Raw genomic sequence first — 25,570 nt, forward strand, 5'->3', positions numbered from 1 at the left:
AGTAACTATCCCTTTCAAATGTCACAAATTTGCTTGCATTTGATAAGTGACCTAGAAGTAATGCAGAATCTTTATTTTACATCATAACTTTTCAATGTTTGACATTTTTCAAAATCCTAAAATTGTGTTAATTTTCAGGTTTAAATAAAAAAATCCCAGATTTTCAATGTGATCTTAGATTTTGGGACCCAACTTTGTATGTATATTTTATGTATGTTGTGTAAAATCGCATATCAATACATTCTCTATTACTTTCCCATTCTTAGGCGAGCTCCACTGCCTATTTCCATGCGTGCTGGCCGCAGGGCTCTGGTGGATGATCTCTCTCAGGAGAACTCTGATTCGGAGGATCCAGGTGCTTCTCCCACCCCGTCCAGCGGCCCACCGGGGACCCCCACAACCTCAGACAACGCCCTGGGCCCCCCGCCCCCCTACAGTCTTACAGATGCTGAATAAGAAGGGGAGAGTGTGAAAGATGGACAGATTTAATCGCATAGCTTTGCAATCGTACACTCAATGCTGCAGAACATCCGTGCAGTCACAGACAACAACAGAACTAGAACACAGAAAACTAGTTAATGAAACTAGTTAGTGATTTATCAATGTATTATGAACAGAAGAATTAGCATGCAAGATGGAGAAAATCAGATTCAGTACTCTTACTTTTTAAACCAACCAAGCAGTGAGTAAACACTGTGGTTTTTGTTTTAAGTGGGGGAGAAAAAAAACACTACTGTACTGTATATTGGCTGAGCCTCATATCAGTGCAGTATATATATCAGGCTTGTTGTGGCGCAATTGCGATGGCCACATTAAGCTCTCGATCAATTAATCATAAGCCATTTATTTAAGGAAAATTTGCATGTTGATGGCAATCAAATGGAAAAGGCCATCAGGTCAAATTCATCAGCTTTGCTAGCATAAGCCATTGAACCTTCAAAGCACCGAGAACCTTTCTCTCTCTCACTCCTAAAGTCATGTTTCAAGAAACTGAGAATTGAACAGGTACAAGAGTATCTCTGGTATTTAAAAAAAAATCTTTGTTTAAAATTTTTAGCAGTGATAGCAGATTCAGATTAATAGAACATTACTTTTCATCAAACATGAATTGGCAAAGCTGATGCTAATGCACCAAGCTATGATTGTATAAAACATAAATGAGAAAGAGAGAAATGCGGTAACACTTTACAATAAGGTTCTATTCGTTAGCATTAGTTAATGGTTTAGGGATCATGAACTAACAATGAACAATATATTTTTTTTACAGCTTTTGTTAGTTAATAAAAATACAATTGTTCATTGTTAGTTAGTTAGTGATTTAACTAATGTTAACAAATACAACGTTTGATTTAAAAAATGTAGGCCTATATATGTTGAAATGAACATTTACTAAGATTAATAAATGCTGAAAAAGTATTGTTCATTATTAGTTCTTGTTAACTAATGTTGTTAACAAATGGACCAAACCTCTTTGTAAAGTGTTATCAGAAATGCTTTCTATTAGATGAGTATGTAACAAATTTGAGCCAAACATGCTAGCTTTTATATCTTAGCCATAAACTGATATCAAAGGTCATAAGAAAAGAATTGGCATATAGAAACTAAAATATAAATAAAAGGTAAACCATACTATGGTACACAAACAAATCCTGGATTTTAAGCAGAAAACAAAGAAAAGCAGCCAGTGCTGACAGATTTCACTTCCATGTAGATTTAGCAGTAATAATTCTTAGATATTTTTAATTTTCCTGCTATATAATCTCATCAAAGAATTAGTAGTATTCCACTCAACTTCTCATTAAGTTTAGGGTATCCTTACCTTCTTAGATACTGTGCTTCGATAGTTACCTAGATAGCTAGGCTTTTGTTGGTATAGTGAAATATAAGTAGTTAGGATTTCTTAATTTATGTTTTAACACACCGGCTCCAGTTTCAGACTACTGACTTGTTGTAATTGTAATCAAATAAGAAAATTCCAGTATGCAGTCTATTTATTTTGTTTTGTATTCTTTTTGTGTCTGCACATAGACATGTCATGTTTGTTGTATAGTTTGCAATTTTGTTGAAAACAGGACTAAGTTAAAGGCAATACAAAGGGTAAGGATGGGTTTATACCTTAACAGGGTATAGTTTTAGTCAAGAACACTGGACAGAAATCTAACCAGAAGCTGCATCTGCTGAAAATCACACATCTGTAAATGCTTTAGAGACCGTTTTGAGACAATGGACACAAAAGTATAGAGTAAGAAATCTGTATTGAGATTTCAAGGAGTTTCTTTGTCATGGTGTGAAAGACATGGACATACAGTATGATTCTTATTACATGTTTTTCCCTGGGGTTGGAGGCTGCTAGTTACTTTACTCCTTAATTATCTAAACAATATCAATGTAACATTGTTTTTATAAAAATGATATTGTTTTCTATTTTCTTTTTTTGGAATGTGGTAAATACTGTATTTACGGAACAAAGCTTTTATGTTGAACACAATCTAGGGCAAAGAGATGACTAAAGGCACATTATTTTAGTTGTATGCATACAGTGCCTGTAGTTTAGGCTCAGAAAGGAGGACATACAGTACCTGCAAAAAATTACAATGGAGTCCATTGAAAACCATTGAATGAATTAAAGAACTAGGAGGGTTGAAATCTGATATATATATTGCATATTTACACTACTGGTCAAAAATTTTGAAACACTTGACTGAAATGTTTCTCATGATCTTAAAAATCTTTTGATCTGAAGGCGTATGATTAAATGTTTGAAATTAGTTTTGTAGACAAAATATAATTGTGCCACCATATTAATTTATTTCATTATAAATCTAAAATGTAATTAAAAATTTTTTTTGTTTTTTAAATTGATGACTTGGACCAAATAATAAAGAAAAGCAGCCAATAAGTGCCCAACATAGACGGGAACTCCTTCAATACTGTTTAAAAAGCATCCCAGGGTGATACCTCAAGAAGTTGGTTGAGAAAATGTCAAGAGTACATGTCTGCAAATTCTAGGCAAAGGGTGACTACTTTCAAGATGCTAAAATATAACACAATTTTGATTTTTTTAATATTTTGTTTAGTCACAACATAATTCCCATATTTCCATTTATGTTATTCCATAGTTCTGATGACTTTATTATTATTCTAAAATGCGAAGAAAAAAATTATAATAAAGAATGAGTGTTTCAAAACTTTTCACCGGTAGTGTACGTCTCCCTAAACACAAACAATACAACTTTAGACTTCCTACTCATTGATCCTTTTTTCATACAGAGAGTAATGTAATGCATTTTAAATGGCAATTGGGCAATTATTATTATTATTTTAGAAAATAGTAGGAGTTGTGGAATGGTTAACACAAGGCTTGATATTTCAGCCGTTGTTACAGGAGAGTAATTATCTGGCTTACAATATTCAGCATACTGAAGTGTTTTCTTTTAATTAACAAATTATTGGCCACATCAAGTGAAAGTTTTTCTTCAGTGTAGTTTTGTCTTGATCATTTGATCATTTTGATACATTGCTCCTGGCATACAAGCTAGTTTTTAACATTATACATTTTCTTGAACTTTTAACAGCGTTAAAGTGTGAATAATAATTGTGTACCAGCATTCTAGAATTAGAAGAAATGTCTGGCCTGCTCAGTGTGCCACTGACCTTCAAAATGTTTTAGCAAATAATGTATTTGTTGACATCTTGTTAAGGCACAAAATGTGCTTATTCTCTAACAAGGTTTACTGATTTACTGATGTGTTGAAAGGTTTATTATTACACTGTTATTACTGCAGTTATTACGTATTTTCTGGTCCAGACACAGTTTTTGTCATCTACATAAATCAATAAGCAGGGCTGCATATCACATGATCAGATTCCACTGTACCGATGTAGATTGCACTTTACTTTTACTTTACTTGAATTGTTTGACTTGCACTAATAATCTTTGGTTTTAAATTTGGTGTGTTTTTGTTCGCCGTACTCTAAAATCAAGACAATGTTATGCAGTTGTAAAATGTTGATTAAAAGGGAGGAAACCATGCTGTTAAAGACAAACAAATCTGAATGAATTGCATAAAGAAGCCAACAGAATCTCCTGAGCCTTGTACAAAAGACGTTTGATTCTACTTCTTTGTCCATGTTAGAACATTTTTCCTAAATTACAACAGCCTATAATTTTTCTGATTTATCTGACTGTTTGTCTTTAAAGCGACTCAACATTGCTGCTATTTTTTTTGTTTGTTTGTTTGTTTGTTATTTTTTTTGCATTTTGTCACTGACAAATGTACACAGACATTTCATTGTAATTTATTTGTACATTTAATAGATGCATTTGCAGAGCTGTTCAAATCTCCAAAGCTCAGATTTGGAAAAACATTCAAATTCAGAAACCACTCATATTTCTCTGAATTCTAAATTCCAGTTAAATTAATGAGCCTTGTTATACTTAGCCTGTGCTTTTTTAATGCAGCTTTTAACAAGTGTAAGAGAAGTGGATTATAGCATGTATGAAAAGGAATCAAAAACCCAGTGGAGATACTTGTATGTAATTAAGGTTTGTTTCTGAAGAGGATTGTGTGCTTTTTTGCATCTGTGGAACTTGAATTTTTAACCATGTCGTTTATTTGATCTTATGGTTTACTTAATGATAAAATGAGACTGGGGTGAATTTTAATATACCTTTGGTTTTGAAGTCATTGTGGTTTATTTTTAATCACTTGAAAAAGCACACACTATCAACTATTCACCTTCAACACAGAGCATATTCAAATTCAGAAATATATTATGTAACAAAACTTTACTCATACATTTCCTTTCATTGCAGACACTCCATTTAACTTTAATTAAACATTAATTAAAAACTAATTTCACAACACAGACAAGAAAATTTCACAGAAATTATTAATAAAATCACATCATGGTCTTTCAGTTAGCATAAGAATTAAACAACCCCAAATATAATCAAATTCATGAATGCAGTTAACAATTACAGTACTGTTCATTTATCAGCAGCCTACTTTACAAATGTGTTAGTCATGCTATTTACCTCTTCATCTGCCACAATATTACTGAACAACCAATCATCATCTAGAGGTGGAGTTGGAATTAGAGTGGGGTGGATCATATGAAGTGTAGCAGGGAAAGATCTAGCCACGCCCTCGAAGTTGTGCCTGCTCAGATTGCCCCTAAATTTAGAGTAAGAACAAAATTCTCCTTTATGGTAACAAAAGCCTTCAAGGCAAGAGCCATGCATTACTGGGCACTGGAGACCTGATCCACTCCTGTTGCGATTCTCAAGCGGTACAATATTTTTTTCAGCATTTCTGATATCTGTTTCTTGCAACATAAGAAACCGATCTGTTTCTTGACTTTGCGAATGGCTTTTGTATGTGTCAAATAGAATCCTTTTTGACTGGGAGTCCAGCTGATTCTCAAGCTCTGGGAATATGTGGTGGTCAAGAGAATGGCTTGAAATGATACAATCTGAGACAGTTTGGCTGCTTACAGACAAACCTGTAGCTGAATAACAAGCCTCCTTTCCATTTGTCATCATGCTTGGTTCAAGCTGATCAAAATGGTCTTCTAGGATATTATTGTTACTCGTAGAATAGTTTATTTGATTCTGATGGAAACTGCGCCCAAGTGGCTCTTGATTGTAGAGAAGATTAGCACTGAATCCTTGAGCGTTTTGGTCCAAACTGGACATGGAGTTTTCTAGAAATGTAATAATTCGTGAGTAATTCTGAAACTCTTGTGTGCTAGTCCCACCATCAGAACTCGTTAGGTTGCCCATGTCATATCCTGATTCAAGAGAGCTTGGAAATATGTTGCCATGCTCTACACAGCTCTGAGCCTCTTCATTGTGAACATGGATCTTCAGATCTTGATTTTCACAGCAATCTAGTAGGTCAAAGCTGTCCACTGTATCCATTTGCAGAGCTTCTGCGATGGTGCTGTCTAGTGTTCGGGCACTGTGTTCAGCATCTATGAGCATTTGAACCTCAAAATCACATGAATCCAAAGACAATAGTGAAATCACTGGAGAAGGGGGTGACAGGTCTGGATCTTCAACCTCTGCGTGGTGGAGCTTCATGTCAGAATATTTGGTAGTGTATGGTTTTGAATTTGTTCTCATTCTTTCAATACTTCCAAACCAGGTGGACACGCTGTCTTCTATATGATTGCTGGTCATCTGTGTTAAGCTTTCTGAATCAGTGGATGCTGGTTGCCTTTCAAAACTGAAGTCATTGTCCTTGTCCGTTGAGCTTCCAGGGTTGTGTTCCAGTTGATTCCTATTTTTCAAAGACTTGTGGTCTTTTTCAGTTCTCAAATTTAAGTCTCTACAATTCTGTGATGTGCACTTTAGGAAACTTTTATCAGTTACTTGGGCCTCCACAAGACTTTCCAATGTCCAGAGGTCGCACACATCTTCTTGTTGTTCAAGATGTGCTTTGGTTTTGTCAGCGTTTATAAAAGTGTCAATAGCTGCAGAAAATAGATGGATCAATGATCAGTACATTGGTATACACATTAACCTTATTAACTCCGTTGAAGGCATCAGTTTTATTTAAATAAACAATATCAATAATATTAATACTTGTTTTCAGAGAACAGACCTATCTTGACATATTTTTCTTTCCTCATTGGCAAATTGATTTTCTTCTTTTAAGCAGAAATGTAAAACAATTTGGTGAGGTTTATACTTAAAAAATTTTTTTTATTATATATATATATTTTAACCTTTTTTTTAACCTTTTTTTGAAGCTCTGGGTGATTTGTCTGTGATTTCTGTTGCAATTTGAGATGCTTCTTCTGGTAGATGATTTTGTGATTTGTCTGTTGTAAATAAAGCAGAGGCGAGCTGATGGTTGGCTGCCTCTATTTCAGCAAATTTCCTGTGTGGAGGCAGAGGTATGTGAATTATTATTAATTGAAGAAAATAATTACAAATCTTCTCAACTTTCTCCTTAACTGTACATGATTTGACAATGGGATATATCTAAAAACCTACCTCTGTATCATGTTGTGCAGAAACCTGCGATGATTGACTTGACGTTTTGATGGCTTTTTTTTGCGTGGTCTTTGCAAAGTCCTCATCATGTGACCGGCTGCTGAGGTCACAAAAGTAAAAAGATCACGACCCCATGGCACTCCATGCTCAAACTCCGGTTCAAAGGTCAAAATACTGGATGGACGCATAGCTTAGGGGATAAGATAAGAGCAAGACAAAAATATGAGTTTGGTAAAAAATTAATTATATCACACCAGATGCAGTACAGCCATCAATATGACACATTAAAAATACAGTATTTGCAGGACACTTAGAAGCACTACAGGTTTCGGTATTACATAAAGATTTAGATCTCTACAGCTTTCTAAATGAAAACACTATTACTCTTCACTTACTTTCTGCCACTCAGAAAGAGTCCACTTTGAAAAGACTCACAGAAAGGAGCAGAAGGATTTGCACAGGTGTCCTGTCATACACAAGAATATAAATGCATCCTCACTGACAGAAAGAGAGAGAGAGAGAGAGAGAGAGAGAGAGAGAGAGTGAAAGAATAAGTCAGGGGAGGGTGGTATTGGTTCAATGATGATGCCACAGGAGGACCGATTCTTTGTCCTCTTCGATAAAGGGTGGCAAGACAGCACCATTAAAGAGGACAGAGAAAGGCAGTCCTCAGAGCAAGAAAGAAAAGCAATTACCTGGAAGTCAACTGGTTCTGGCCGTGTGGTCTCTTTGTGCATTGTCAAAAACAGCGCTTGTTAAGTGTTAGCAAACAGAGCGCACCAGTTAAGCACTGAACGGGCCTTCAATTGATCTCTTTAATCTCTGATCCTCATTAACACATTCTCCTGTCTGAGAGCTCTGCTGGTTGCCACAGATAAATTGCTTTTACATTTCAGACGTCAGACGTCAAAGTGTTGTTTTTACAAATCTATGGGGACATTCGACATAATAGAACATGGTCCAGAAATAAAGGACATAATGGGATTCAGAGCAACGAGCATATGAACTATAGCTTTAAATGGTTAATGACTTTAATGGGGGAAAAATACAAGGATAGTTGACGCATTACATGTCCATTGACATTTTTTTAATCAGCACCAAGATTTTTGTTTAATATTTATGTTCAACTATAAGGGAAAGTGTATATTTTAAGTGGTGTCTCTGTATCATTTCTCTTAAATTTAAAAAAAAAAATGAATCACCCTTTTGTCTTCACTAGTTCATTTTAATTGTCCTGCATGGTGCAATATTCCATGTTGTCTCTCAAATAATATGGTCACAAAATCAACATGCATATTAAAATGTAAAAGAATTTGCAAAATGTTGTTTAAAATTGTTTTAGATGTAGTATAGCATGTGTGTGGGTGTATGTATAAACATACAGGGAGACCAGGGCTAGTTCAGGTTAGATTCATTTTTCAATTTCTGTCTGGCTACAAAAAAAGTTATAAAAAAAGACAAGAAAGTTAAGAAAAAATATTAAAGGAATATTACAGGTTCAGTACAAATTAAGCTTAATCAACAGCATTTGTAGCATAATGTTGATTACCACAAAAAAATACTTTTCATGTGTCCCTCCTTTTCTTTAAAAAAAGCAAAAATCTGGGTTACAGTGAGGTACTTACAATGGAAGTGAGTGGGGCCAATCTGTAAACGCTAAAATACTCACTCTTTCAAAAGTATAGCCACAAGATGTAAAAATATAAATGTTAACATGATTTTAGTGTGATAAATCTTCGAGACATGACATGTAATGAAACAACAAAAATATCAAATAATTGTTTTTAACATTTAAAACACGTGACATTTTGCCCCAACTAGACATTTATGAACAATACTCTTATTCTGAGAACACAGTTCAACCTGTTAATTAAAATCCACTTTCATTATATTCTTTCATTATACTGTATATCTTTCATTAGTTTCTTGCCTGAATGTAGCAAAAATATGATGACATTGACATTTTAGTTTGGAGGATGTGATTAGAAAAGATAGAAATGAGAAAAAATATTCTAATTTAAGGGGGTTTTGAACTAGGTGTTCAAACCAACGCTGTACAAATCCAATGCCACATATAGTTTACATACTATACTATAACATCAATATCACATACAATTATGCATCTATTTAAACTACATTTTGAAACATTATAAGTTTTAAACTGCCACTTGTTTGAATTTGTATTGAAATTCATTGGGAATATTAATTACCATTGGTCTATTATCATTAAAGCACAGTGGTAACATAAGCTGTGAGGCATGGAGAGAAGAGTCCTCACTATATTTAGTGCAGCTACACACATGTCCCTGTCATTGCAGATCATGTTTCCTTGGGTTTTGAAGAACCTCTACTTGCAGCCCAATATTAGATTGTGTGGATGTGTGAGTAAGTTCAAGAGCATGCTAGCAAATACAACTCTATCTTATTCTCTTGAGTTTATAATCTTTGAGCCTCATACTTCATGTTTGGGCAATATTTCAAATATGTTGTACAATATATATCTGTCAGGAATACACATTTCTTATTTGTGCATTATATTTGATTGTCTTGTGAATGGATTTCAACAAAAAGCTGCATTTCAATTGGGACTGAAATATTTTGGAGTACAGCAGAATCTTCTTGGATCCCTTTATTAGCCAAGCACATATTTTCCTTTTCCCTAACTTATACATGACCTCATATATTCTCATGTTCTAACCATGTGTTCTTTTCTCATGTTCTTGTATTGACTGATAAACGCTATCATAAACATTCATTCTTGCTCCAAAGAACTTTGTACCACAGAACAAATGGTTCTGATTGGTCTATGTTTGACCAATCATCCTTATTTATTTTTTCAAGAATCAATCCATGGGAGTGAACCTTGTGATTTGTCAGTCACATGTAAAACAGGACAGCTACATGGTGAGTTAAGCCTACATGGTGAGTTAAGTTTTTCTTTGCACTCTTATAAACTAAAGATTAGTGAAAATATACAGTATAATATATATTTTATATATACACTTTGATTGACATTTGTCAACATCAGGCCATACCAATGTACATACTTCATTATAATAAAATTTGCTTTCTCGTCCCTGTCCAGGAGTCATCATGAACAGAGCCTGGGCTATGTTCAAATCCTATCCATACATCTGCAATGTGGTGGGATACACAACACTGTTTGCAACAGCAGACCTCATTCAGCAAAGCATGATGGGAACAGCACTGCGCAAAGGGACTGTGCACAAGCAAGATGAGGTGGGACGGGATATATCCAAGAAATATAATGAGGGATTTACTGTGGCTGGAAAGGCAGAGACAGATGCTCTGACACTGTATAATACAGAAATTATTGACTCAGAAGGCAGTAAAAAGGGTTTGGAAGAAAAGGAAACGTTAGCTCCAGAACAACATGTTTCACAATTTCACAGCATTGACTGGGCCCAGACTGCTCGGGTGGCACTGGTTGGGTTCTGTTTCCATGCCAACTTCAATTACCATTGGCTACGGGGACTGGAGAGGATATTTCCAGGGGGAGGGACCAAGAGAGTATCGCTTAAAGTGTTTCTGGACCAATTAATTGCAGCCCCCACAACAATAAGTGCTTTCTACATAGGTGAGAATCAGGATTTCTGCAGCCATGAACATATTTTTAGATGTGCACGACGAAGTGAATAACTAATAACTAAAATCAGTAGAGAAACGTACATGTATGACTGATTGATTGACTGACTGACTGCATGAACGAACGAATAAATGAATCAATCGATCAATGAATGAATGGCAACAACTGTTTTAACAAAGCATTTATCAAAAAGGGCTGAGCACATTGGAAGGTGCAGAAGATCCCCTTGAAGACTGGAGAAATAAATTCTGGACTTCTTATAAGGTAAGTTCTGGAGAGAACAACAGCCATTTGAGTACTTTAGTGTGTGTATTAAAGGTCTAAAATTATTTACTTAATTTAGTCTTTGTTTCCCCCTCCGGTAGACTGGAGTGGTGTACTGGACAACAATGCAGGTAGGGCCATATTAGTCTATTCATCTGTCCATCCATCCATCTATTAGGCCTACCTGTTTCTAAGATGTTTCCTGATATTCTCCCATTTTTTATTTTTTACCTCTCAGGCTGTGAATTTCTCTCTGGTCCCACCAGTGGCTCGTACGGTCTATGTTGGAGGAGTCGCTCTTGCCTGGACTGTCTTCCTGTGTCATTTCAGGCAGCAGAGGATTCTCTGAGTTAGGCTTTATACAGCTGCTTGCCATAGAAGTCAATATAAATATGGACTTGCTACGGTAATTTCTAAATATGCAAAAGGACAAATGGATGTGTATGTACAAATATTCCATATAAGATGTGCAGCAGAGCTGGCTGATATTTCAAACTGCTCTAAGAGATTTGAACAAACCTTTTTCCTTTGTCTCCATTTTGGAATAAATAAGATGCAAATTTTTACATCCACAAAATAAACATACATTTATTCCATAACTCAGTTTTCATGCCTTATCTGTTTACTTTAATTTAAGAAGTAACCTTCCAGAAATGTTTTTTTTTCTTTTGAGTGAAAACATCATGACTTATTAGGTTTTTAAAATCATTTGAAAGTGTATTTCAGTCTGAGGTGGCTCAAAAAACAAAAAGCTTTTACTTGCTGTACTAAAGTAAATCTTTTATGACGGCACCAAATTCTCTTAAAAGATTTATTTTCTAAGATGGTAATTAATAGTGTTAATAGAGTTAATAGGCATTGCATTATGATGTGCATCTGGTCTGATACTTCATTGTGTGTGCACGCATATTTGCATTGCTTTAACCCGTCTTTGTAAGTCCCGCCTTCTCGCACACCAATTGGTCGATTATAAGAGGCTTGAAGCAACTATTGGCCAAATTCCTGCCTGTCAATCTCTCTTGAACGCGCAAAGCAACTCTCTCTTGACAATAGCAGCAAATAACAGCTGAGTGGATAAAATGCCCAAATGAAAGTGCAAATTTACACAAGATTTGCACAAAAAATTCCCATGCTTTTGTCCAGGTCGAGATCTGTGGGAAGCAGAATGTATGACATGTAAAGCTGACACTTATGTGTCAGTTGCCAATAAAGGTGCAAGTGATTTAGAAGCACACATTAGCTCTGCAAAGCATAAAGGGTCAGCAAAAGGTGAAAGTTCATCAGGTAAATTATTGGGCTACTTTTTGCGACCAGGTAAAATTGTTATCACATTGCTTCATTTTCCATGGCCATTCAAAATAATAGTAATAGTAAATGAAGGTACACTCATGGCATCAAATATTTTATTTTAGTACATGGACATTCAAAAGAATGTTGGAAATGTTTATATATATATATATATATATATATATATATATATATATATATATATATATATATATATATATATATATATATATATATATATATATTTTATGTTCTGCTAATAGAGTGTCCCCCTAACAAAAATCACATATATGCACATTTGAGCAGCCTCTACTTCCTCTGAACTTTGACCTTGTAATTTCCTTACCACAACTTTTTGTATTTTCAAAATACACGTTTTTAACTTTGATAACACCAATGTCATGAAATCAAGCAACACACGTTCTTTTAAAATTATTTAAATTATTAATTACTTTTTTGTTTTGCATTATTGCACACTTGTCAGGCCTTGCACTAATGCTTGACCTGAGAAAACAAAATGAGTAAAAAATAAACACGTAAATAACTGTAAATTATATAGATGTGGTATACCAAATGAAGGGAAAAGGGGTTTTTCGGTCGATTGACAAATTCAAATATATTTTCTAAAAAAAATAAAAAAATAAAAAAATAAAAAAAGGGCAAATCAATACACAAAGCATTTCATATAATTTAATAAAAGCTTAGGTAATAGATTGATGCCTTTTAAATGGGGTTGGACTATTTGAAATCTTTTTCAGAAAAGTCAAGGGACATGTTTGTCACCATATTTTGATCATGATAACCGACGTTCATAATTTAGGCTAGTTGCTTCAATCAAAAATCCGGTTAAGTACAACTATTTAGTATAGTCGATGAAAAGCGTTTAGTTTGTTTTAAAATGTCTGCATGACAAACTCTTGCTTGGACTCTTGCTACCATAGTTCTCTGGTAGAAGCAACTTATCACGCTACTAGCACACTATACTGTACAGTGTACACTACAGTACGTGTGGATCTTTAGAGGTTTGAGCGACAGGAAGTCCGGACCTTCGTGTGACCAATCAGCGTGCATTATAACAGTCACATGATTCAAAGCGTCCCATAATCTCGCTATACGAACTCTCGCGAGATTTTTTACCCCCCTTTTCACTTTGAGTCCAAAATGGTAGGTGGCTTGAGTTTTTAGCGAATGTACCAGTGGCCAAAATCTCCCTCCATCGTCAGTCATATCTGCTATAATTTTGCCACAGATAACTTTTAGGAATATTAAATAGCGTTACGAGTGGATAAATATGTGTATTTTGTGGATTCGGTGTAAATTTGATAAGTAATTGCAAGCTAACGCATATCCGGCATCATAGCCAAGACTTCCATTCTCGTGTCATATGTGGACAAATGCTTAGGAATATCTGAAGAACATGTGGTATTTTTATTCGTTTTTATACATCAAAGTATAGATACAAATGGATATAAGTTTTATTTAGCCGTCTGGGCAGAAGTACAATCCTTCAGTAGACTCGTGTTGGCTAAGCTAGCTGCAATAGTTCTAGCTCTAAGAAACCACGAGTTACAACCTGAGATTATAAATATAGATGGTTTTAAACAGTAAACTTTCCTTTCACATTGTGTATTGGAACCATCGCTGTCCAAAAATATGTAAACGTAGCCAGTGAATGTGTGTAGCCCTTTAATAATTACTCTTTGCTAATGTAATCTCTAGAATAAGCGTTAATTATGACACTTGATTCATTCTCTGGCTTATAATGACACCTTTAGTGGGGTGTATTGATGATTATTTTCTTTGCGTGATGTTACCAGGGAGTTGACATCAGACACAACAAGGACCGCAAGGTTCACAGGAAGGAGCCCAAAAGTCAGGATATTTACCTGAGGCTCCTGGTCAAGGTAAAGACCATCATGAAAAGCATCAGTTTTCACTTCTACAAGTTTTGTCTCTCCATTCCTTGACTTCCATTGTGTGATATTAATGCAGTATTTGTGTGTGTGGATGTAGTTGTACAGATTCCTGGCTCGTCGTTCTGATGCTCCCTTCAACAAGGTCATCCTGCGGAGACTCTTTATGAGCAAGACCAACCGTCCCCCTCTGGCCCTGTCCCGTCTGGTGAGTCTGCATCCCAACATGTTTTTGCACATATCTCTTGCTTAGATTGGACCTGTTTGCTCTCCTCGGTTTCTTTATATGTTAAGAAGGGCTGTCAGTTTAATAATAAATTGCATTTTGTTTAAAACAAGGCATTTAATCATGCCATCTGACCTGTATGTAAATTCTGTTATAAGGGATCCGGTTTGTTCTGCTAGACCTTACATGGTGGTATTAGTCACCTAAGATCATCTTAAATCATATTTGTCCTCATATCTGTCACAGCAATTGCACTTTGGAAATTAAAAACAGATGTTTGTGCCATTTCTGAGTAAAATGTTAAAATCTACCAACACCAGCTGCAGGGCAATTGGGACTTAATAGAGTAGATGTAGTGGTGTGATACTAGAAATACGATCATTTATAGAATTGTCTGAGTTTGTACTGATCCCAATAAAAATGTAAAGAAGCCCAAATCACTGGTAATCTCTTGGAAATGGTATGTTTTAACCCCACAAACAACACTTTTGGGGTATTTTTTTAGCACAATTGGAATGAAGTGCCCATCGAAAGCAGTTTTCTGGGGTGCTAAAAGAACCTGGAAGTGCTGTCGCCAAGCGTTTATTTGTAAACGGTAACTTTATTTTCTACTGGACTCTGCGGACTCATGCAGTGCTCATGACCAGATACGATATGTGTACATTCATATATATATATATATATATATATATATATATATATATATATATATACACACACACACACACACGCACGATTTGATTAATTAGCATATCAAGTAATTCAACTATTGTTAAGCCTTGACAGTTCAGAAAGCAGCACAAACATGCTTTTTTTTTACCATTTTTCTTTCTTGAGGTCTCATGCAAAGTTTTCTTTGTTTTGGCTCTGCAGATCCGTAAGATGAAGCTTCCAGGCCGTGACAACCAGATCGCTGTTGTTGTGGGAAACATTACTGATGACATCAGGATTCAGGATGTTCCTAAACTGAAGGTAAGGACAAACGTTGAAAGTGTTCAATGCTCGTGCATAGTTGGAACTTGGGCTGGATTACTTTTGACCAAAATTAAATTAGGTCATTGGCAAACATTCTCTCCTGCTAGAAATACTCTTCAAGAAAGGGTGTTCACACTTGAGTCATCTTTAAAAGAACCAGACTAAATAAATTAAAAATACAGTGAAATGTAGAGGGTAAAAACAGATTCACATCATCTTCACATTGTCTACTGTTCACTGTGTACCTGTTTTTGTCAACTCTGTGATAGGGTTGTAGCTAGGGCTGGGTGGTGTGGCAATATACAATACTGTGCAAAAGTTTTAGGCACTGGTGAAAAATGTTGCATAGTTTTGAGTGTCTTCAAATATAATGCCATAAATAGTTTTCATTTATCAGTTAATGTCATGCAAAGTCCAGTAAACATAAAAAAAGCTAAATCAATATTTGATGTGACCACCTTTGCCTTCAAAACAGCCCCAATTCTCCTAGGTACACCTGGGCACAATTTTTCATGGTTGTTGGCAGAGAGGATGTTCCAAGCTACTTGGAGAATTCGCCACAGTTCTTCTATCTATTTAGGCTGTCTCAATTGCTTCCATCTCTTTATGTAATCTCAGACTGACAAGATGTTCAGTGGGGGGCTTTGTGGAGGCCATGACATCTGTTGCAGGGCTCCCTGTTCTTCTATTCTAATCTTTTCTATTTACAAAAGTAATGTTTGAGAGTCTAAAATTTATGTTTCCTTTTGACACACTAAAGCTGAAGATATAAATAACCATCTTAAGACAAATGTTTTTGTGAAACATCTTATGTGCCTAAGACTTTTGCACAGTACTGTATATCGTGGTGACGACAAAGTGTGAACCGGTAGAGATTTTTCAGTAACGTCTATATCGCCCATCTGGTTGCACGTGAGACTAGGGTTGCTCTGATACCAAAATTTTGGCTTCGGTACGATACCAGCCCTGGTACCTCAGTGTCAATACTAACTTAATACTTAGGCAACAAATAAAAATAAAAAACTCAGATTTTTTTATGAAATTACACAGAAAATTATTGACAAAAAGAACTGCACAAAGTCACATAGATAAAAATTATGCCTTTTCTGTTTAAATTTTTCTTGATTCCATATTAAATGTTTTAATTAAATGTTATGATCATTGTTTAATCAAATACATAATGTACAGCTTTAATCAAATATAAATATAATAATTTATAAATTATTTTTGGTAAAAAACAAAAAAGATGCACAACAGAGTTTTACAGTATTAATAGAAACATTAAATGAAAACAAGCTGATTACTTGAGGCTGCCATGGCTGAATCACGACATGCTGATATTCAGTACTTGTATTCAGGTTTTGTGATATTGCTTAAAGAAAGATAATAATACTAATAATATAACCATTTAATATTGTATTATTGTTACTATGAGTATTATTGCTACTACATTGAATAATACACTTTTATACAGTAGTAATACGTTTCTGTCGTAATAGCTTCAATTTCACACAATCAGTTGAATAGAGCTCTCATTTCAGTGGGACTTTTATTTTGAAAGACCATTGAAGTTCTTCCTGATTTTGAAGGGTTCGTTATATCAAACTTCCCGTGACTAGCAAGCTGAAATCTCCGGTGAAAAAGGTCATTTGAGGGTTCACAGCCATTTATACACTAAACGCTGCTCTGCAGATGGATACTATTGGACACACTGCATGAAAATCAAGCAGTAAGAGTGTGTGTTGCATGTGTTTGAGCGTGCCTTTGTGTGTGGAGATCAGAGCATAGAGGCGCCTCTTATTCTGTGGCGCGAAGCGCATGTGACTGTATATTGATTAAAAGACATCCTTCTGCTGTTTATTGATCACACTTGGCCATATTGAGACTTTTTTGTTATTATTTTCAAATAGTCTTTGATTTCATCTCAAAACTCTCATATTACATGTTGCTAATGGCAGCATACTTTAATATGGTACCGAAATTAACGACAAGATGATATTGCACCAGTTTAAATTTTTTTGGTATCGCGATATTTCGTTAGTATTGGTATACCGCGCAACCCTACGTGAGACTTTCAGTGAGAGAGGTGAATGGATTTGGAGAAAGAGGAACACACAGAATGCGGGACTACTCCTAATCAAGTTAAACGCAGCAGGAAGAATTTATTATTGCATTTACAGATTTAGTATGATTGCTTCTCTCTTATGGATAGCAGGCAGCATTACACAAGTAGGAAGGCGTTAGCAACTTTTTGGCAGATAATGACTAATTTTGTATGTGGCTTCACTCTTTCTGCTGTGTGTACGCGCGCACGTGAGACGGGTTGAGCTCTGTGACCGCGAGAAAAGGCAGTTTAATGCAAATACTGCAAAAGCAATTAATGACAGAAAAATAACCATGCCATAATTTTACAACTCACTTCTATCCGAATAACGGAAATCGTTTATTCGCCAGGCAACCTCTGAATGGAACGCGCATTCTATATGGTGCAATGACTTTTTGCCTAACCGTGACAAACAATGCTCAATTTTGTAACAGTTGACTAATCTTTATAGGTATGTAATTTTAACCGGCTAAATACCAGAACAGCGCACAAACATTGACTACATTTACATGGACACCAGAAAGCGGCTTATTGCGAGAAAGCGGGTTATTATAAGAAAACAGCGTTCCCGTTTACATGCACTGTATTGGTTTGGTCAGTAAGCAGCTTTCTTCACAGCGACAATTTCCTGCTACACTTGTGTAAAAAACAAACATGGCATCTGAGGAAGACTTTGGTATTTTATTATCTGTTGCTTTGCTAAATTTCTAGATATTCCAGAGTTGTTTCTGTCTGTTTCCTTCACATTCTATCGCAAACTGCAGGGGAATTGCGCTGCAATAGTGGAATTTCCCTCTTACATAAAATTCCTGGATTCCCCAAAAGGATGAGAGCATGTAGAGCTTAACACTAGCGCCATCTTTGATTTTTAATGGAAATTACATTGAGGCTGTGAGGGATAGACTTACCATCTCTTCAATGGCACGAACTGTATAAAGCTCCTAGATCACATCTGATTTTCCACAACTCGTGTTGTCTAGAATTGTTTGTATACTGAATGTTCTTGGACAGATATTTGATCAATGTTTTGTCCGTGGAAAGATTCAAAAACACAAACTGCAGTACAGCCCAATGAAGAGATGGAAAGTCTATTCCTCACAGACTCGTTGTCATTCCCATTAAAAATCAAAGATGGCGCTAGCGTGAATAAGGTCTATAGGTGAACATGAGACAGTCAGTATTTTACATTGGTGTGTATAAATGGGTGTAGTTGATTGTGTATGTGATTTTTTTTTTCCTCTGTACTCAAAGAAATTTTGAATTCTTTCTGCTGTGTTAACATGTTGTTGGGCTCCATGATGCTATGATGTTTGTGTCCGGTCTGTTCCACGCATGTGCACTCTTCAAACACTGATCAGAACACGGCTTATGTGTTTACATGGACCCAGCAAGCCGCCTTCTCCTAGAGAAACCTATATGTGTTAAACCGCTTAAGCGGCATAAGGAAATCAGCGTTCTAGGTTACATGGCGTTTCAGAACGCAGCTTTTTGCAAAAACCCTGGAATAATTTTTCTTATGTGCATGTATACTAGGGGTGAGTAAATATATTGATTTTCTGATTGAACGCAATCTTCATTTGAACAATCTTGATATCGATTCTTAAATCCCAAGGTCGATCATTTACAATCTGTGCAACCCTCTACTACAATGAGAGGAAATCACAAGCATTTGCAACCAAATTTCACACTGTGACAAATGTACAGTGCATCCAGAAAGTATTCACAGCGCTTCACTTTTTCCACATTTTATGTTACAGCCTTATTCCAAAATGGATTAAATTATTTTCCTCACAATTCTACAGACAATACCCCATAATGACAACGTGAAAGAAGTTTGTTTGAAATCTTTGCAAATTTATTAAAAATAAAAAATAAATAAAAAAATCACGTACATAAGTATTCACAGCCTTTGCCATGACACTCAAAATTGAGCTCAGGTGCATCCTGTTTCCACTGATCATCCTTGAGATGTTTCTACAACTTGATTGGAGTCCACCTGTGGTAAATTCAGTTGATTGGACATGATTTGGAAAGGCACACACCTGTCTATATAAGGTCCCACAGTTAACAGTGTATGTCAGAGAACAAAACAAGCCATGAAGTCAAAGGAATTGTCTGTAACCTCCGAGACAGGATTGTATTGAAGCACAGATCTGGGGAAGGGTACAGAAACATTTCTGCAGCATTGAAGGTCCCAATGAGCACAGTGGCCTCCATCATCCGTAAATGGAAGAAGTTTGGAACCACCAGGATTCTTCCTAGAGCTGGCCGCCTGGCCAAACTGAGCGATCGGGGGAGAAGGGCCTTAGTCAGGGAGGTGACCAAGAACCCGGTCGTCACTCTGACAGAGCTCCAGCATTTCTCTGTGGAGAGCGGAGAACCTCCCAGAAGTACAACCATCTCTGCAGCACTCCAACAATCAGGCCTGTGTGGTGGAGTGGCCAGACGGCAGCCACTCCTCAGTAAAAGGCACATGACAGCCCACCTGGAGTTTGCCAAAAGGCACCTGAAGGACTCTCAGACCATGAGAAACAAAATTCTCTGGTCTGATGAAACAAAGATTGAACTCTTTGGCCTGAATGGCAAGCGTCATGTCTGGAGGAAACCAGGCACCGCTCATCACCTGGCCAATACCATCGCTATAGTGAAGCATGGTGGTGGCAGCATCATGCTGTGGGGATGTTTTTCAGCGGCAGGAACTGGGAGACTAGTCAGGATCAAGGGAAAGATGAATGCAGCAATGTACAGAGACATCCTTGATGAAAACCTGCTCCAGAGCACTCTGGACCTCAGACTGGGGCGAAGGTTCATCTTCCAACAGGACAATGACCCTAAGCACACAGCCAAGATATCAAAGGAGTGGCTACGGGACAACTCTGTGAATGTCCTTGAGTGGCCCAGCCAGAGCCCAGACTTGAACCCGATTGAACATCTCTGGAGAGATCTGAAAATAGCTGTGCACCGACGCTCCCCATCCAACCTGATGGAGCTTGAGAGGTCCTGCAAAGAAGAATGGGAGAAACTGCCCAAAAATAGGTGTGCCAAGCTTGTAGCATCATACTCAAAAAGACTTGAGGCTGTAATTGGTGCCAAAGGTGCTTCAACAAAGTATTGAGCAAAGGCTGTGAATACTTAAGTACATGTGATTTTTTTCATTTTTTATTTTTAATAAATTTGCAAAGATTTCAAACAAACTTCTTTCACGTTGTCATTATGGGGTATTGTTTGTAGAATTTAGAGGAAAATAATTAATTTAATCCATTTTGGAATAAGGCTGAAACATAACAAAATGTGGAAAAAGTGAAGCGCTGTGAATACTTTCCGGATGCACTGTATATGCTTGGCAACTGGTTGGTAAATGTTTAGATTTCATTCACCAGTGATTGTGTCGTTTAGTTATGAAATGTTCAGCAGCGAGATCCTTTCACAGCGTGTTGAGTGTAAAAGTTGTTCCGTGTAATGTGTGTCCAAAGACGAGATCCACGCAACCCATTTGTCATTGAATGTCTCTGTTCTTTACAGTCAGTTGTTGATCAAAAACGACAAAAAATAAACATTTAATTCTAATCTTGTATAGCACAGATGAGATAAAGCCGTTCGAGTGTCTCGTTAACGTGCTCATTTACAGATGCTCTTTACAGAAATGCCGGTGTTGTTAGTTTTTAACAAATCAGTGTAAATACTTGTAAATAGTACAAATTATGCAATTAAACAATAAATATGTAACAAAAAAAAAATATATATATATATGAAATATAATCTCATTTATTGATTGAATACATTTTATTTTATTTTTAAAAAGCCAAAATGTGACCAAAATGACAAAAAAGTAATAAAATAGAATGTATATTTTCCTAATGTACCTAGTTAGAAGGTCTCCTATGTAATTAACAGCATTAGCTGTGAGAATTTATTTCATGTGTAATCAAAAGGGACATTATAACTAAAATAAACTCGTATGAATTGAATCAAGAGCTTGTGAATCGGAATTGGGAAATGTGTATCAATACCCAGCCCTAATGTAAGCATAGTCATTGTGACCAATGAGGGGAAAGCATGCTCACAAGTAACTTTTATTAACACCGTTTTAGTTCTTTTTGAAATAATGCCTTGTGAAATTGAATCAAAATAAGGGGAAAACAATGCAACATTGTAACAATTTTAGCCCGTTTCATCCATGATGCATCTTATTCTGGCATTATTTGTGTGCAAATGTTGCAGTCAAGAGCTGCATATATTGAAACTTATTTATTGTCTTAGAATCAAAAAGAGCAAGCAATTGTTATTCTCCTGATAATTTAAAATTGTTTACTTTTCACGCTTTATCTTGCTCTAATTTTTATATCAAAATGTAATCTGGAGTCTGTTACCTTTTTGCATTAATTATTTTTGTCTCTCTGCTTTGTGTGATTGTGGTTGTGCTTGTTAGTGTTATGTGAGTGCATAAAGATTAAAGTTAATAAGTTAAAGATGCAGCAAAAGCAAGATGATTTTTTTTTTTTTTTTTAATGCAATTTACTATGTAAATAACTGATATACAGTGGTTCTGAAATTGTTCACTTGCAGTAATTGTTAAACCAGGATGTTGATGCAAGGCTAGGGATTTTTAAGGGGAATACTTAGACTTCTACAAAAAAATTTGTTGTTGATTTCTTTTGTGTAAATAAACATGTTTCACTCAGGTGTGTGCCCTGAAGGTGACTGCAGGTGCTCGCCGCAGGATCTTGAAGGCCGGTGGACAGATCATGACCTTTGACCAGCTAGCCCTTACAGCCCCTAGAGGACAGGGCACAGTTCTGTTGTCAGGTGAGCATGTGTGCACGAAATTGATTTAAACGTTTATTCTTCAGATAATTAACTTAATATAAATATGTAGCACGTGCATACAATCTCACATGTTCACAAAATAACCAACTAGCAAACATTTAAACTTATTTTTACTGTTGTTAATTGTCAATTGTTAAATTGATCGTAAATTATTTGCTTAATTGTTAAGGAAAGGTAAAAAAAAAAAAAAACGTAATTCCTTAGGGAGTTTTCTGTGCCAGACGTCACTCACATTAAACACGGATCCACAATAAATAAGCAATAATAAATGCATATAAACCAATATAACAATGTAGGACAATATAATTGTTTTTTAAAAGAATAAAGTTATGTATTGCACTTCTTAGTATGGTACTGCACAAGAATGCGTGTGTAATAAAAGCAAATATATGACCAGTTTTCAAAGTCCAAATTGCAGCTATTCTACCTGCAATAGGAGGATTTATACAAGTTCAGGGCCACTGGTAAAAAAAAAAAAAAAAAAAAAAGACATCCTGTGATGTTCAGTGGTACATGTTCATATTTAGATTAAGGTTTAAATTTAACTTGACTAAAGGTTGTTAATCCCCTTGTTCTGTTTGTATGCAGGACCCCGTAAGGCCAGAGAGGTGTACAGGCATTTCGGTAAAGCTCCTGGAACCCCCCACAGCCACACCAAGTAAGACATCATCATGTGCTTTTAATTTAAGCCATCATGAGCTCTTAGATAAAAATGTTGTTTTGACGTTTTACAGTTTAACTCAGACATCTCTTTCCTCCTCAGGCCCTATGTGCGTTCCAAAGGCAGGAAGTTCGAGCGCGCCCGTGGTCGCAGAGCCAGCCGAGGCTACAAGAACTAGATGGCTGTCTTTGTTTTGTGTTCAATATTGTAATGCAAATAAAGATTGGATAATATTCAAAATTCTAATGAATCTCTTGTCACTTTTTCTTGATCTGAATGCATGCTTTGTCCAGGGGGATAGACCTTTTCTCATTTGTCTATACTTCTTTAGTAGTATTTGGAAGTACTTATATTCTTGTTTCGTTTTTACCACAAGCAACCATTTAGTTTCCAATGACCTACATTTTTAAAGCTTTTACATATGTACAAACTGATAGCGAATGAATAGTTGCTAAAATACTAATATTGAATAGCAAAAATTATTTCAGCATTGTTTTTATAACCATTACTGCAAAATTTTCACCTTATATGAACCTGAAGCACAGAAATGAATGTGACTTGCCCACATCAAGTGGAAAATGCAACCCAATGTCAATTATGAATGTATATTGTGTACAACTGTAGGGACATGTGCAGACGTACATATTTCCAATACAGTTTCAGAATTAACTCAAGATCATTAATGAATTGTAAAGAGTTATAAGAACATTAAAAGAACTCTACGTCATTGGAAAAATGAGCTAACCTTAATTAAACTTGTTTGGAATTTTCCACTATTTTTGCACAACACAATCTAACTTGAAATATTTTTAAAGTTGACACTTAAGATACATAAATATTTAAGATAAAACTAAAATGTCTGAGGGTTGCAACCTGTTGATTTATTTGGCTCTGATCATTTGTATAAATGTAGTATTTTTTGTAGTATTGCTTGACATATCTATGAACTATTTTATATACAAATTCAAGGTTAAACGAGATTTACGTATGTAGCCGGTTCTATGAATTCTGTATGACCACCAGAGGCAGTTCTTCACACTGGATATTATCTCTCTTTGCTCATGCTCAGGTCGAGTCTAGTCTAGTCACCTCGTGACCCAGGATGACACGGGGTCCTCTCCTATTTAACCTCGTGACTTCCAGCAAACTGTTCCTACGGAATCTTCTTGCCCAGAACTCATAAAACCGCAGTTACATAACTCTCGTTCTTTTTCGATCTTACTGACCACCAGAGGAAGTGCTTCACACTGGATGACTCATAACAAGGTCACGAGGTGGCATGCTTACCCCTAAGAGGAAGTTGAAGGTCCCAATAGGACGGCTGTTTCAATAGCGCCCGGGGCAGCCACATTAACTATAATATCTTGAGAAAGTATCTGTAGATGACCACGCCTAAATCTGCTACTGCTTAGGGGGATGCCCCTCAGTGCTGCCCAAGACGTGGAGATAACGCTAGCCAAGTGTTGGCATTGGATGGTTGTTAATCTTATAAGCCTGGGTGATTATATAAACCACCCAGTGCAACAACCTCTGCTTCAAAAGAGGCTGACCCTTTTTTGACCCACCGTAGCAAAGAAAGAGTTGGTCTGATTGCCTCAATCTTTCTGTGGCCCTTAGGTAGCCACAAAGGGCTCGCACTGGGCATAATAGTTCGATTCGACTGCTCTGCTGTATCTTTGACATAGGAGGATTAAACACTGCCAGCTTGATTATCTGGTTCCTAAATAAGGTTGGGAGCCTCTTGGGGAGGAATGTTGGGTTAGGCCACAATGTCACTACTGAGCCATCTGCATTCCAGCGCATGCAAGATGCATTAACTGATAATGTGTGAAGCTCACTTACGTGTTTAGCTGAAGTAGTATCCATGATAAATGCAGTCTTTAATGAAAGCCACTTCAGGTTACTCTGCTCCATGGGCTCTAAAGGGTGCTGTGTAAGTGACCTTAAATCCAGACTCAGATCCTATGAGGGCACCCGAATGGTCTGAGTGGGACGCAACACTGAGTACCACTAAAAAACGAGTAATTAAAATGTGAGACCCCACTGGTTGACCGTCTACCTTTATGTGTTGTGCCGAAATTGCAGCCACATATACTCTTAGGGTAGAGGCTGTCCTGTTGCTTTCTAGAAGGGACTGCAGAAAACATAATACAAAGGGTATGGAGCAGGATTCTGGGACCATTTTTAGTTTCCTACACCAATAAGAATCTGCCTCCTGCATTGCAGTCAAGGACCTGCTCATGCTGGTATGGTGTGTAAGAGATTTGGGATTCACCCAGCACTTCTGTAGTTCCACGATGTAGTCCTTGGATGGGGGAAAACTAAGAGCAGAAGGTTGCGAGGCTTTTCTGAAAAAGACACTGGTGGGGGCTGCCACTGTAGGGGCTATGTCTATGCTTAAACATGCCAATGCAATACGGAGAGCTTGCTTTACTATGTCCTGATCTGACTCTAGTCCTTCAGCAGACCCGTGCATGGTGTCCTGGGAACCATCATGAGAGAGGTGAGACTGAAGTTCAGATAAGACCTCCTCCCTTTCCTCCTCACAAAACTGGCTATGAGAGGCCGCCATCGATAGGACATCATCCTCTGAGATGGATGGTTCCATTGATGGGGTTTCCCACTGCAGATTCATATTTAATATCAGAGACTTAATCTGAGCAAACTCAGAAGTAAATGCATCAACTTTCTTGGTTAAGGGGT

At 36.5% G+C, this 25,570-nt stretch overlaps 3 protein-coding genes across 4 annotated transcripts in view; all 3 read left to right on the forward strand.

Moving 5' to 3' along the window:
• myh14 (myosin, heavy chain 14, non-muscle) overlaps positions 1-5,521 on the forward strand; it is a 56,583-nt gene extending 51,062 nt beyond the window's left edge. The window contains exon 44 of one of the 2 annotated variants that reach the window (XM_051718914.1): positions 267-5,521. In XM_051718914.1, the coding sequence (XP_051574874.1) occupies positions 267-456 (190 nt within the window). In that variant the 3' untranslated portion in view covers positions 457-5,521. The remainder of the gene's footprint in view (positions 1-266) is intronic. The other variant, XM_051718915.1, reaches the window with a different exon arrangement.
• A 4,351-nt stretch (positions 5,522-9,872) lies between these two features.
• Positions 9,873-11,480, forward strand: LOC127453026 (mpv17-like protein). Its single transcript, XM_051719013.1, has 5 exons — positions 9,873-9,925; positions 10,089-10,601; positions 10,804-10,874; positions 10,976-11,005; positions 11,113-11,480. The coding sequence occupies exons 2-5, from the start codon at positions 10,097-10,099 to the stop codon at positions 11,221-11,223; spliced, it is 717 nt and encodes a 238-aa protein (XP_051574973.1). The 5' UTR covers positions 9,873-9,925; positions 10,089-10,096; the 3' UTR covers positions 11,224-11,480.
• Positions 11,481-13,972: 2,492 nt separating this feature from the next.
• LOC127452683 (60S ribosomal protein L18-like) lies at positions 13,973-23,113 on the forward strand (the record flags this gene model as incomplete). Its single annotated transcript, XM_051718305.1, has 6 exons — positions 13,973-14,065; positions 14,175-14,282; positions 15,174-15,272; positions 22,062-22,185; positions 22,795-22,864; positions 22,970-23,113. Coding segments are annotated over 6 exons (570 nt in total), but the record flags the coding sequence as incomplete, so codon positions are not given.
• Positions 23,114-25,570: the final 2,457 nt, after the last annotated feature.

The sequence above is a fragment of the Myxocyprinus asiaticus genome, chromosome 15 (assembly GCF_019703515.2).
Source record: "Myxocyprinus asiaticus isolate MX2 ecotype Aquarium Trade chromosome 15, UBuf_Myxa_2, whole genome shotgun sequence".
Lineage (NCBI taxonomy): Eukaryota > Metazoa > Chordata > Actinopteri > Cypriniformes > Catostomidae > Myxocyprinus > Myxocyprinus asiaticus.

Coding starts and splice junctions, on each gene's coding strand:
- LOC127453026 (XM_051719013.1), top strand. CDS start 10,097: ATGAACAGAGCCTGGGCTATGTTCAAATCCTATCCATACATCTGCAAT. Junction 10,602..10,803: donor AATAAGTGCTTTCTACATAG/GTGAGAATCAGG, acceptor TTTATCAAAAAG/GGCTGAGCACATTGGAAGGT. Junction 10,875..10,975: donor AATTCTGGACTTCTTATAAG/GTAAGTTCTGGA, acceptor CCCCTCCGGTAG/ACTGGAGTGGTGTACTGGAC.